We start from the raw sequence: 14,907 nt of genomic DNA, 5'->3' as shown, positions 1-14,907 counted from the left end.
ATCAATAATCTTCTGACTACTTTATTCTCATAAATAATGCGTTCAGAATTCATTCAGAACTACCCGGAGCATGCCCAGATACAACAAGGTTGGCTAATATTCAGGCACGGGCTAAGTAAACTTCAACCTACACAGTGCAATGCAATGGCAAAAACCCACAAGGGTGAGCTTGGCCAAGACCATTTCAGATTCAGAATCAAGTTTATTATCCCTGACATACAAGATGTCGTGACATTTGTTGTTTTTTGTGGCAGGAGTACGGTTCAATAGATAAAATACACCATAAATTACAATATTAACTATGTATAAAAATTAAATCATGTAAAAATAGAGAAAAGATAGTGAGGTAGTGTTCATGGATTCATTATCCATTCAGAAAGCTGATGGCAGAGCGGATAAAGCTGTTCCTAGAATGTTCAGCGTGACTTTTGACTTCCAGCTGTCTCAAATGTCTCAAATTCCCCATCAAATTGACTTTTGACTTCCAGCTGTCTCACATGTCTCAAATTCCCCATTAGACAAAATTTATGCTATAAACTTAACTGGATCGCCTTCGAAAATAATGCATGACAAAATATTAGGTGATTCTCTATCCTCTTGGCAGATACCTTCAAGAAGAAGTGATATAAACTCCTGATTGGGTAGAATATTGTTAATTTTAGTCAATCTATTTTACTATTTTTAGTCAATCTGCTACAATTCACTATGGGCCAAAGGAATTTTTAAACTAACAGGTTGCATAGAATCTGTACAAAAATTATATTCTTTTGCAAATAATGCTAACCAAAGGACATACTTTGCATTACCCGTTTCCTTAATGGGGCCTTTACAGTCTGATAGTCTACTAAGTTTCTGCAAAGTTAGAAATAACTTACAGATTCTGATATACACAAGACACTTCCACATCAAAACTAACTTTGGCACAGCTTTTATTTAAGAAAAGACATAGGAGCAATATCAGGCTATTTGGCCCATTGAGTCTGCTTCCATCATGGCTGATTTATTTTCCCTTTCAACCCCATTCTCCTGCCTTCTCCCCATAACCTTTGACACCTTTACTAAACAAGAACCTACCTACCTCTGCTTTAAATATATCTAATGACTTGGTCTCCACAACCCTCTCAGGCAACAAATTTCACAGATTCACCATCTTCTGCTGAAAGAAATTCCTCCTCATTTCTGTTCTAAAGGGATAGCCTTCTATTCTAAGGCTGTGCTATCTTGTCCCAGACTCTCCCACTATTGAAAACATCCTCTCCAAGTGCAGTCTATCTAGGCCTCTGGAGGGCTGTGGAGGCCAGGTTATTAGGTGTATTTGAAAAGGTGGAAGATAAATACTTGTAAGAATAGGAAATTTAGAGCCATGGAGAAATGGCACAGAAGAGAAGAAAATTTATCTTAAAAATATTAAAAGCAGAGCAGGCTTAAGGGGCCAATTGACCTACTCTCGTTCTTATTTTCTTCTGTCATTATGTTTCATGCGCCTAGCTTCAGAAATATTTGGAAAGTTAGAATTCAGTCATATTTCCTGTCTTTTTTTTTTACAAATTAATATATGGAGTTCACTCAAGAATTTATCAACCAAGAATCAAATTTGTTTTTATTCTGTGACAATCTGCAGCATAAACCACTTTCCCCAATTTTAGACCATAACACCATAAGATATAGAAGCAGAAGTAGGCCATTCGGCCCATCGAGTCTACTCTGCCATTCAATCATGGGCTGATCCAATTCTTCCAGTCATCCCCACTCCCCTGCTTTCACCCCATACCCCTTGATGCCCTGGCTAATCTATCTATCTCTGCCTTAAATACACCCAATGACTTAGCCACCATAGCCGCTTGTGGCAACAAATTCCACAGATTTACCACCCTCTGACTAAAATAATTTCTCCACATCTCAGTTCTAAATGGACATCCTTTCATCCTGAAGTCGTGCCCTCTTATCCTAGAATCCCCTACAATGGGAAATAACTTTGCCTTTTAACATTCGGAATGTTTCTATGAGATCCCCTCATTCTCGTGAACTCCAGGGAATACAGCCCAAGAGCTGCCAGATGTTCCTCATACAGTAACCCTTGCATTCCTGGAACCATTCTTGTGAATCTTCTCTGAACCCTCCCCAACGTCAGTATATCATTTCTAAAATAAGGAGACCAAAACTGCACAATAATACTCCAAGTGTGGTCTCACAAGTGCCTTATGGAGCCTCAACATCACATCCCTGCTCTTATATTCTATACCTCTAAAAATGAATGCCAACATTGCATTCACCTTCTTCACCACCTATGACAATTAAAGAGGTGGAAGTACTGGCGCTTTTAAGAAATTTAAAAGTGGATAAATCTCCGGGTCCTGACCGGATATTCCCCAGGACCTTGAGGGAAGTTTGTGTAGAGATAGCAGGAGCTCTGACGGAGATCTTTCAGATGTCATTAGAAACAGGGATTGTGCCGGAGGATTGGCGTATTGCTCATGTGGTTCCATTGTTTAAAAAGGGTTCTAGAAGTAAGCCTGGCAATTATAGACCTGTCAGTTTGACATCAGTGGTGGGTAAATTAATGGAAAGTATTCTTAGAGATAGTATTTATAATTATCTGGATAGACAGGATCTGATTAGGAGTAGCCAGCATGGATTTGTGCGTGGAAGGTCATGTTTGACAAACCTTATTGAATTTTTTGAAGTAGTTACGAGGAATGTTGACGAGGGTAAGGCAGTGGATGTAGTCTATATGGACTTCAGCAAGGCCTTTGACAAAGTTCCACATGGAAGGTTAGTTAAGAAGGTTCAGTCGTTAGGTATTAATGCTGGAGTAATAAAATGGATTCAACAGTGGCTAGATGGGAGATGCCAGAGAGTAGTGGTGGATAATTGTTTATCGGGATGGAGGCCGGTGACTAGCGGGGTGCCTCAGGGATCTGTTTTGGGCCCAATGTTGTTTGTAATATACATAAATGATCTGGATGATGGGGTGGTAAATTGGATTAGTAAGTATGCTGATGATACTAAGGTAGGAGGTGTTGTGGATAATGAGGTGGGTTTTCAAAGCTTGCAGGGAGATTTATGCCGGTTAGAAGAATGGGCTGAACGTTGGCAGATGGAGTTTAATGCTGAGAAGTGTGAGGTTCTACATTTTGGCAGGAATAATCCAAATAGAACATACAGGGTAAATGGTAGGGCATTGAGGAATGCAGTGGAACAGAGAGATCTAGGAATAACAGTGCATAGTTCCCTGAAGGTGGAGTCTCATGTAGATAGGGTGGTGAAGAAGGCTTTTGGAACGCTGGCCTTTATAAATCAGAGCATTGAGTACAGAAGTTGGGATGTAATGTTAAAATTGTACAAGGCATTGGTAAGGCCAAATTTGGAATATTGTGTACAGTTCTGGTCACCGAATTATAGGAAAGATATCAATAAATTAGAGAGAGTGCAGAGACGATTTACTAGGATGTTACCTGGGTTTCAGCACTTAAGTTACAGAGAAAGGTTGAACAAGTTAGGTCTCTATTCATTGGAGCGTAGAAGGTTGAGGGGGGATTTGATCGAGGTATTTAAAATGTTGAGAGGGATAGATAGAGTTGACGTGAATAGGCTGTTTCCATTGAGAGTAGGGGAGATTCAAACGAGAGGACATGATTTGAGAGTTAGGGGGCAAAAGTTTAAGGGAAACACGAGGGGGTATTTCTTTACTCAGAGAGTGATAGCTGTGTGGAATGAGCTTCCTGTAGAAGTAGTAGAGGCCAGTTCAGTTGTGTCATTTAAGGTAAAATTGGATAGGTATATGGATAGGAAAGGAGTGGAGGGTTATGGGCTGAGTGCGGGTAGGTGGGACTAGGTGAGATTAAGAGTTCGGCACGGACTAGGAGGGCCGGAATGGCCTGTTTCCGTGCTGTGATTGTTATATGTTATATGGTTATGGACTCAATCTGGAGGTTAACCTTTAGGATATCTTGCACAAGGACTCCCAAGTCCCTCTGCATCTCTGCATTTTGAATTCTCTCCCTATCTAAATAATAGTCTGCCCGTTTATTTCTTCCACCAAAGTGCATGACCTTATACTTTCCAATTTGTATTTCATTTGCCACTTCTTTGCCCATTCCCCTAAACTATCTAAGTCTCTCTGCAGGCTCTCTGTTTCCTCAACACTACCCACTCCTCCACCTATCTTTATATATCATTTCGAAAAAGTTAGTTTGTTTTCCATTCAATCTAATACAGACAAAAAGACTCCATTATTGCCTCAGTTTACTATATGTTTCTTCTCCTTCTAATAGAATGGGATTCATATATTTTAGTATGGATCCAAATATACTTAATAATGCAGTGCAAAGTGTAATAATCCATCTCTTGAGTGCCTAATCTTGTATGTACAACTGGGGGGGGGGGGGGTGGAAAAGAACAGAAAGAAAAATTCAGGTTAATTCCCACAAGAAAAAAGAAAATTGAAGCCAAAAACTGAGTGGTGATCATCTAAGTGATAATTAAGAGTTTATCAAGCAATTGGCACAGTGCAGAAAGATTTAAAAGAGACAGAAAAAAAGGATTAATTGAATGACTTAAAGAATAAAAAAAAGTGCATGGAAGGAACAACCAAAGTAGGGAGGAGGGGCTGCAGTGATGACAATGATCATGCATGTGATTCTTCTGTATTTTAGATGGGGACTAATGAGAACAATCCTTGGCAACTTGCAAAAAAAATCTGTAAACTAGTCCAAATAAACTGTACAAATCAGGGTCAACTGCATTGTGCAGACTAAGTTGCACCCAGAATTAAAATTAGAGCAATTTATATGGGGATTTAAGTTACAATTAGGGTTAACAAGTGAAAAGAAGGAGCACAAAAGCTACAACTATCACCAACTACCGTGCCCTTTTGGACTATCATATACTCTAACTTACATAACCTTACATCATTTCATTCTTTTACAATTTCTTATGTGTGATATTTCTATAGTGTTTCATATGGCAACAGTTGTATTACTTAGTTTCAATAGAAAGTTTGAGATCTACCTAGTTTTACCCAACCCAGACCATTTCAAGTTGGACACAATGCAGAAATCGTTTCTAACTCTTAGAACACACATCAGGATTCTGACAGAATTCTCCCCACTTGCCTGAAAGACCAAAAACACTCAAGAACCACAACACCATACAAGAAAAGCCGTCCACTTGATGAATGCTTCACCCTAAATATTCATTTTATCATTGACACACCATGAGTGCAGGCTGTACTATCTACAGGTAAAAATACCATTACTTCCAAACCATCTCTAATTCGTCCTTCAAGCTTTGCAAACTCTATCAACAGAATGGCAAATAAATATTTAGGAATACCATGAGGTAATTCACAGCTATATTGCTCTCCCTAGAGGGTAATGCCATGCAGCAGAGCTCCTCTGCTCAGTTGCTGCTGTTGCTGGTTATGTGCTAATGTTGCACTGCAGAGAAGGGAGTATTTTCACTACATAGCTGTCTTGGTTGTGTATTTGGCAGAGTGTACTAATTGTGAGACCTTAGTGTTAACTTGGAATAGTGTTAAGTGTAACATGTGAAGTGATAGATATGATTGTTACCTATGAATTCCATTTGGCTAGTGTGTCTGGCTGTGTAATGCTTTCAGCAATGTCCGAAACTAGTAGTGCAATTGGTGGGACATGATATTTGAAAACACAATTTGTTTGAGGTCCTTTCCTTGCAGCACTTTGTTGTTTTTTGTGTAAGCTATTGGGGCTTGATTCCTGGCACTACGTACAACAGTTATGTCGCCTCACTGCTTAGAAGACCTCAGAATATCATTTGCACAGAGAGCAACTCTTCTCTACTTCCTTCATTAATACTTTTGACTGTAGCTTTGTAAAAAACATTCAAGCTCTCTTGTTCCTACATCTTTGATCAGAATAAGTTTCAAGCATGTGCTCTGCTCTTATGCAGGATATAGGTCAAAGGGTCAATACCTGAGTTGTATTACTCTGTGAATCGGCAGGTATTAAATGGGCAACAGTCATAGAACAATGCAACATCAATACAGGCCCTTTGGCCCAACAAGTCCTTTCTAAGCAAGCTAGCCCAAATTTCCTGTGTTTGACCTGTATATCTCTAAGCCCCACCCTTCCATGTCCCTACCTAAATGCTTCTTAAATGACACTACTGTAACTACCTCAATCATTTCTTCTGGCAGTTTGATCCATGTACTCACCACCCTCTGCATGAAAAAAAGTTGCCTAACAGATTTCTCCTAACTTTATGTGTGAAATACAATGCAAATTCCAGTAGCTCCAGATCTGATTCCTGTACAATGGCAATGACCACTTCAAACTTGTTAAAGGCAAGTTGGGCAGCATGGTAGTATCGCAATCAGTGTAATGCTATTACAGCACCAGCGATCAGGGTTCAATTCTTGTCACTGCTGTAAGGAGTTTGCATGTTTCCCTCAAGAGAGCATGGACTTCCTCCCATGTTCCAAAGATGTATGGGTTAGTAGGTTAATTAGTTACATGGGTATAATTAGGTGGCATACACCTGTTGGGCCGGAAGGCTCTGTTACCATCTTTAAAAAATCCTAAGCACATACAATACTCTTTTTTTTCTATCTGTTTGCTAGGCTTTGCTCTCCATATGCTTGCATTTTATCTATAAACAGAAAAAAGTTGGAACTACAATAAAGTTCTGGTATCATCTATAGAAAAAGGAAGTGAGATTAATGCTTCAAGTTCATTAATAGGAAAACTTGTTTATACTTAAATGCAAATTCATAGTAGATGGAAATCTAATCTACTTCCCACACTTCTGATGAAGGATCCCGGACATGAAACGTTAACTGCTTCTCCTTCCACAGATGCTGCCCCACTGGCTGAAGCTTTCCAGCACTTTCTGCTCTTTTTTCAAAAACCCATTGTCCTATTTCTTTTTAAAGTGATATTTTAGGTAGAGAGATAAGTAAAGTTGTTTTTTTTTCCTGGCATTTGTCAACAGGTCCAGCGCAATACAAGAATGAATTGGCTCTCAATCCCTGGAGTCAGATTTGCAATCAGTTGATGTGTTACAAAAAACAATGCAGGCAAAGCTCAGCAGGTGAAGCAGCATTTGTGAGGCAGAAGGTGTAAGTCAACATTTTCAGTCTAAACCCTGCATCTAGACTTAGAGGGAAGGGAAAATATTATCAGTATGTAGCACTACAAGGGTGGTAGTGAGATACAGGCAGGTAGGGACCAGGTGAGGAGGGGATGAAGGCTGGATGGAACCAGTTGTGGGGAGGAGATGGCAAAGGTGAACAAAGGGAGAAGGAAACTAAGTAGACAGGTGAGTGCGTGTGGGAGAACACCCGGGGTGTGGGTTACCTGAAATTGGAAAAGTCAGTGTTCATATCTTTGGATTGTAAGCTACCCAAGCAGAATCTGAGATGATGTTCTTCCTCTGAGCTCCTCCAGAGTTCTGTTTTTTTTTGCTCAAGATTCCAGCATCTGCAGTCTCTTTTGTCTTCAGGCTGATGTGTACCTTAACTTCTCATCCCAAGGTCCCAACAGAAAAATTATGAATCTTAACTCTTGGATCAATTAATCAACACCTTTGACATCTCCAAACAATCCGTGCAATATCTTGGTCCCAATAACTTAAATGTGCATTCTGGTTTCAGTTCAAACTAATCTACATATTATGGCTATTGAGTTGCCAGGGAGGTGGCCAAATATGAAAGCAGTGCTATTCCATGGACCACCATACTACTCACAGTAGGTCCAGGTAATACTTCTACTTTCCACAGTGTGTATTCATGATCTGAAAGACTGGTAAACCCAGACTCAAAAGAAAATTTCATAAAGGATATGGGAAAGGAAAAATAAAATAGCAGAATCAAATAATTTATACTCTTTATTCAAAGAGTTACTGCAGGTGAGATGATTTATAGCAATCTGCGATTCTTCTAAATTGTGATTTAGCTTACAACAAATTAAATTCTTGTTGTAATTAATTATTTTCCAGTATAGGACAATAGGCTCAGACTAGAATCAAGCTCAACAAAAATAAAAATTTGCCTTATTTTTTACCTTGGTCATTGGCCTTATCCAATGTTATTTGTTTAGCCATGTGCTACTTCTTCAGTTGTCAGTTTATTTACAGTTGAGTTTTTGCTTTTCAAACCATTATCTGGTGTTCCAGATTTTCTAAGTTATCAGGCATGGGCCAAAAGAATGTAAAAGAAAACCAGGATACCACACTTGCATTATATGATAAATTGCCTTATTTGCTGAAAATTAAATAATTCAACAATGTGTTGCACTGTTGTCTTTCTATCATTGTTGCATATGGAAATATTATTCATGACTTACATCATTCATCAGCATTTTCTAAATCTACACAAACTCCAAGTGAAAACTAAAGTGGGTAAAAACAATTGCTCATTTCAATGACATTAGACCACAAGTTCCACCAACAGTTTACACTTATAAAGAAATTGAAAGACAGGCAGAAGAAAACGTAAATAAATTCCACCATGTCAATTCCAGAATCAGACCAAGTGATATTTAAGGTTAACTATTACAATAATGCCCTTAAAAACTGGTTCAGTTTTGCATATATTTCAAATAAAATAAGTACCTGGAAATCATTCAGGTCAGTGTAGAATTCATTGTTGCTTTTGACATCTGTAGTCAGCCTCATAGCAATTTCTTGATTCATTTCATGCCTGATATCAACAATATTAGAGATTTCCAGTGATAGCCCTTCAACCCCTGTGTTCAAAAAAAGTAAGCAGAATTAAATATATTTCTTTTCCAGAAAACTGTGTTTGTGACTTTCTATTGCTTGACTGTAGTTTATTCATTATAGACACAAAATTGTTCCTTATAGATGCAATCTTACATGCATACATACTTGCTATATTACCCTTTAGAAGACATTGTTATTTTTAGCATTTAATGAAAAGCTTAATAATTATGAAGACAATTTTTTCCAAGAGTTACAGAAACATATATGCAGAGTTTTACTCTCTATGTAAATATACAAGTGCACTTTCAAAGCATCTGGGACAAGTGGCTTTTCAGTTCATCATGTACACTATGATTTATCCAGTAATTCCTAATTTTCAAGAGGCACAAGTCTGTAGATGCTGGAATTTTGACAATAAACAATCTGCATGAAGAACTCATTGAGTCCAAATGTAGGTTTTCAACCTGAAACATCAGCAATTTCTTTCTTCCCATAGATGCTGCTTGATTTGTTGAGCTCTTCCAGCATATTGTGTTACTTCCACTCTTCATTTCTTTTTTTCAAAGCATTTTACAATAATAGGGATAACTGGATGTCACAGTAGTGTAGTGGTTAGCATAACACTTTACAGTGCAGGTGAACTAGGTTCAATTCACACTGCTACCTGTAAGGAGTTTGTACGCTCTCCCCATGACCATGTGGGCATCCTCCAGACACTCTGGCTTCCTCCCACAGTCCAAAGACATACCAGTTGGTAGGTTAATTGGTCATTGTAAATTGTCCTGGATTGGGCTAGGATTAAATCAGGGGATTCCTGGGTAGCATGGCTCAAAGGGCCAGAAAACCTATTCCTCTCTGTACTGTATCTCAATTAATATAAAATAAATTATGCTTTACTGTATACATAATCATTTTATATTTGCACTGGTTGCAAAAATTAGAAAATCTATATAGGAGAAGATCTTGGGATTTGGCATCAAGGCATTTCCAATCAACCCAATGCAGACTAATCAAAGCCTGCTTGACTCTTTCTGAGTAAAGGACAATGTGCAAAACCTCAGTTGCACCACACTTAAGAGCATGGTTTACAGTTCTGGTCACCACTCTACAGGAGCATGCAGTAAGTAATAGAGAGAATGCAGAAGAGATTTCCCAGGATGTTGCTGGATTGAAGAAAGATTAGATAGGTTGGCTTTATTCTCACTGCAATGTAGAAGGTAGAGGAGTGACCTTATGGAGATTTATAGAATTTTAATTGACTCAGGCAGGATAAATAGTCAGAATCTTTTTCCCAGGGCAGGAGAGTCCAGAAGTGGACTGAGGAGAAATTTAAGAGACATCTTCAAGGAGCAGTGCCTTAGGAAGGCAGCATCCATCATTAAGGAACCCACCACCCTGGACATGCCCTTTTTACACTGTTACTATTGGGAAGGAGATATAAAAGCCAAAAAGCATACACTTAGCGATTCAGTTTTTTTCCTCTATGTTTATTTATCATGTAGTTCATTGTACTGCTGCCATAAGGTTAAGAAATTTCATGACATATGCCGGTGATAATAAATCTGATTCTGATTCTGAGATCTCAAGGTTAAGTTCTTTCACAAAGATGATAGTGAATATCTGGAATGAGGTACTGGAGGAGGCAGTGGAAGCAGATACAATTACAGCATTTAGAAGGCATTTAGTCGGGTACTTGGAAAGAAATAGCATGGAAGAATCCAGGCCTCATGCAGCCACATGGGATTAGTGTAGATAAGCAATGTGGTAGGCATGAATAAGTTGGATTGACGAGACCCATTTCTGTGCTGTATTTTTCTACGATTCTATAAGGTTATGAAAACAAACATCCCGGGAAATACCTGAAGAGAAAAAGCAGGATTCAGCAACAAGAGACAATATTAAGGAATTAAGAATTTTTAAATGCAAGTTTGTTAGGTTGCACAGATCAGGTGGATGATTGCCAAGACAAATAATTGCCAAATGCATCTGAGATCCAACTGGTTTTCTGCATCAAGGCAGCAGCTGTTGGTGGGATTTTTGGCAAAGAGAAGCCATTTGAAAGGGTGGAATATCCAGATGGCCTGCAAAATTTAAAAGGAGCTCTGGGATTTAATATGATGGTCAGTGGAAAGCGCATTACTGAGACAGAAAGGGGGAAAGACACGCTCATTTTCAGATACTGTGTCAGAGTTACTCATGAAAAAAGTTATAATTAATACCAAGGTCCAGTTTTCTTCAGATGGTTGATAGTGCTGCAAGAAATTATTTAGTTGGTGCCTGGGGATTCAATCGTAGTAGCATAGTGTTGATTTGGTATGATTTAGTGTAGCGTGTGAAGAAATATAATATTTTTATCATATTGCAGACAAGATTATCTACCACATTTTCTATTTCTAAACAGCTGTGCAACGGTCTGTATTTCTCATTACTAGTGTTTTTCCTAATGCATTTTTTCATTTATTTGCTTATGTGATGTGAAAGTTGCTGGCAATGCCAGCAATTATTCATTCATGTTCGATGATGAACCGAGGAGCAGTTTGCATTGACAGATCAGGATAAAGAACTATAGATTTGCTTCCCTGAGGAATAAGGGGGAGCCCATGGGGTAGTTTCATAGTTGTCTAAACTCATGCAACCTATTGTTTTTAAATTTCAGATTGATTTAATTATTATAATCTAAATTCCTTGGCTGTCAGAACACGCAAACTCACGTCTCTGGATTATGTTCTGCAAGTATAATGATTCCAATTCAGTAATTTTATTATATGGTACTGGGCCTAATTGTGATTTTTTTTTTGAGGACAAGAGAATGCTTTGTTTCCTTTGGGTGGAACTCAAGCTCCTTCACAGATTTTCAAGAGGGCATGAAGTACTCCTATTGCACTATTTTAAAAGAAGAAGCTTAAATGGAGAGAGAGCTCATCAACAGGAGATGCTGCTATCACAGTGGAGTGTATACACTGGAAGAATGATCATATAGTGGAGTTCAGAATAGAATGTCTCTTCTGGGAATTTTACTTAGGCTCTGCCCAATGAAACCAAATGAATACTAAGAGCTATAATTCTAGGAATGCTGGCCTGGGACTTTAGTTTGCTCTTTTTTCCAGTGAATCTGGAAGACGATACACAGCCTGCTTTGGTAATATCTTTCAGTTCCTTAAGGGACCTGTTATAGGTTGTGTAGGTGTCGGATGAATAAAGGAGGGCAGAGATAACTGTTGCTCAGTAGCCAATGAGCCATGTGCCAAGTCTGAGATCTTTATCTTCAAATATCCTCAATTCAGTCAAAGTAAGGCTGTACTGGCACAATGAAGACGATTGAGAATTTCATAAAACCTTAAGAATTGGGAACAGACTTAGACTATTCAGCTCATTGAGTCTTCTCCACCATTCCATCATGCCTGATTCACTATCCCTCTTAACACCATTCTCTTCCCTTCTCCCTGTGAGCTTTGATGCTCTTACTAATCAAGAACCTATCCCGAATCAACACCGTATACTGGGAAAAGAAGAAGAATTCTTCGTTTAGATATTGAATTCTAATTACCAGTGAGAAAGTATTTTCTAATTTTAAGTAACAATTCTCGGAAAACATGCAAGTTACCTTTCTGTAATTATGCATTCAAAATCTGCTTCAAATTAGCCCGTGTCATTTTCAATAAAATTACATTACAACTTTTTAACCTAAAAGATTCTTTGTTACTGTAATTATAATGAAGAATGTATAGCATGTCAGATTATCCTGCTTTTGCTGAAAATAATTTAATTCATCTTTCTGACACAAGACAATAAAGAATTTGCAAGACATCACAAGTCACTTAACTTAATCTGAGTATTTTTAGAAAATATATTTATCAATACAAGTATAAATATAACAAAATTATGTTTGTTCCTACCATACACATTGCTAAGCCGCACAGAATGTGTGAAGTGCTGGTAGATGCACATGACCTCTGAGAAAAGTGGACCACGCAATATTCTCAAAATAGGAGGCTCTGAAGAAGTATATGGCTATAAGAGGAAGTTCAAGTAATTCCTGTTAGTAAATTCCAAGGTGTTTCTAAAATATAGTCCAAAACATATCAGAATTTTGAAAAAAACATTTTATTTAATGCTATCCAAACATATTTATTCTACACTGGAACTTAATGGAGGACTGTAAAATAATAGTAACAGAATAGCATGAAAAATACTTGGAAGAATTATTCAAAGACAGGAGGAATCAATACTGATAATATTTATTTTCCAGCAGCTATCATCTTCTAACTTGACATCCAATACGTTAATAAAATTAGAGCATGCAAATAAAATAAGTGATTAAGACTCTTGAATTCAAGACACAACTTTTAAACTATTTATTATAAATGCATACAACATTTAGACTTTTCATTAGTATGGGTATGGAAGGTTTTTTTTTGCCTGGGAGGCTTATTCAACCAAAGAAAAATAACAATCAAATCCTGAACAGGCAGATCTTTTAACCCCAGATAGCCCTTCTGAATATTTAAAAGGTCGCCGATGCCATGGATCTTTGAGCTACTTTTAAATGATCAGAGACATATAAACCAATACAAAAGGCATATGTTCAAAGTAGCAAAGTGAGTTAAGTTACCTCAGAGAAATAATTCAAAACCTTTATAAACTAATATTGCATAAATCATACATGGATTATTACCAGTAAACATTAACTCTGAATACAAGACATGGATTTGTAAAAATGCTTAATTGGTCAGGCAGCATCTTTGAAGAGAAATGTATTTAATGTGTGAGTTGGATAAGCAGAAATTAAGAACAAGCAGCGTCAGAGATGGAATAAGCGGGAAAGTCAACTGGAAGTAGCAATATAAGAAAATACCAAATAGAAATCTAGAAACACATCTTTGTAGAAGGCATTTCTAGTTTTGATAATAAAATTAATAGCTTTGGATCTGAAAGAACTCTTTATTTTTAATCTTTCTGTAGTCATTGACACTTAAACTAAATCCCTTACCAATTATATGTTTAGCTCATTATTGCCTTTTTACTTTTTATACAATCACACTTTTTCTTACTTATTCTCTTTCTTCTCTCCCTGTCTGATAGGATACCAAAGTCATCCAAAAGACAAATTAGCAATCCTGTATTTCATTGATATGGTATGTGGGTGTTCCCATTAAACAAAGTTTTTGGAGCAATATTACTGCCAGCTCGTTTGCAATTTTTTAAAGAAAAAACACCCGGTGGTATCACATACATTGAGCATTATGTTGGGATCAGGAGGATTGCAGAGCCAAGGTGAGACTAAACCTCTTTGGTGTTCATCAGATTCTGGGTGAATCAATACCAATATCAATACCAATCCAGATCACAGCAACTGTCACTGTTCAGAATGGATACAGAACCAGGATGCAACATCTGTAAGTATGCCAGGGGCTAAACCAGTCTAACCATGGCAGATTCTAGTCTATATCCAGCTGCCATCCAGGGATAATGTATAGCATTTAAACAAAGGACTGCAATGATGGCTACATCTTTCATTTTAGACTAGGGTACAGCTATGCAAGATAGTGGTCTATTGCTACACTAGCTACAATCTCAAAAAGCTCTTTTAAAGAACTGGTGCACACAAAATAGGCTACATGGTTCACTGAATCACCAAGCCTACAATGTAAATTTCCAGACAAAGCTGATGCTAGAAGATACAATGGTTGTTCAGAGTATTCATGGAGTATCTATGTTTGGATTCCTGATGTGGGGGACAAAGTATTTTCCTGCTGAAGGGAAGATATGACCAGTAGCTTCTTAAAAGGAATGATTTTTTTGCTGAGTGGCTGGAGTATTGCCTTCAGAGCTCACCTCTTAAAAAGAAAGAATATATTTTGCCAGCTGAACTGCCTACAAGTGTGTTGTCACGTGTCGGAATTAGTAACTAACAGATCTAGTATCATATTTTCTTTTACCAGTTATATCATCCCATAAGACCATAAGACATATGAGCAGAATTAGTCCATTCGGCCCATCGAGTCTGCTCTACTATTCTATCATAGCTGATTTATTATCCATCTCAATCACATTCTGCTGCCTTCTCCTCATAACGTTTGATGCCCTGACTAATCAAGAACCTATCAACCTCCACTTTAAATATACTCAATGACTTGACCTCCACAGCCATCAGTGGCAATGAATTACACAGATTCACCACCTTCTAGCTAAAGAAATTCCTCC

General features: G+C 37.8%; 1 protein-coding gene across 1 annotated transcript in view; it reads right to left on the bottom strand.

Annotated features, from left to right (window-relative positions):
* The window catches only part of man2a1 (mannosidase, alpha, class 2A, member 1), a 111,549-nt gene that overhangs the window by 21,165 nt on the left and 75,477 nt on the right, over nucleotides 1-14,907 (bottom strand). The window contains exons 16-17 of the mRNA XM_073068199.1: nucleotides 12,600-12,714; nucleotides 8,593-8,726 (exon numbers count right to left, since the gene is read on the bottom strand). Of these exons, the coding sequence (XP_072924300.1) occupies nucleotides 8,593-8,726; nucleotides 12,600-12,714 (249 nt within the window). The remainder of the gene's footprint in view (nucleotides 1-8,592; nucleotides 8,727-12,599; nucleotides 12,715-14,907) is intronic.

The sequence above is a fragment of the Hemitrygon akajei genome, chromosome 2 (genome assembly GCF_048418815.1).
Source record: "Hemitrygon akajei chromosome 2, sHemAka1.3, whole genome shotgun sequence".
Taxonomy (NCBI): Eukaryota; Metazoa; Chordata; class Chondrichthyes; order Myliobatiformes; family Dasyatidae; genus Hemitrygon; species Hemitrygon akajei.
The sequence above is the reverse complement of the archived record's forward strand: the minus strand, read 5'-3'. Positions and strand labels throughout refer to the sequence as shown.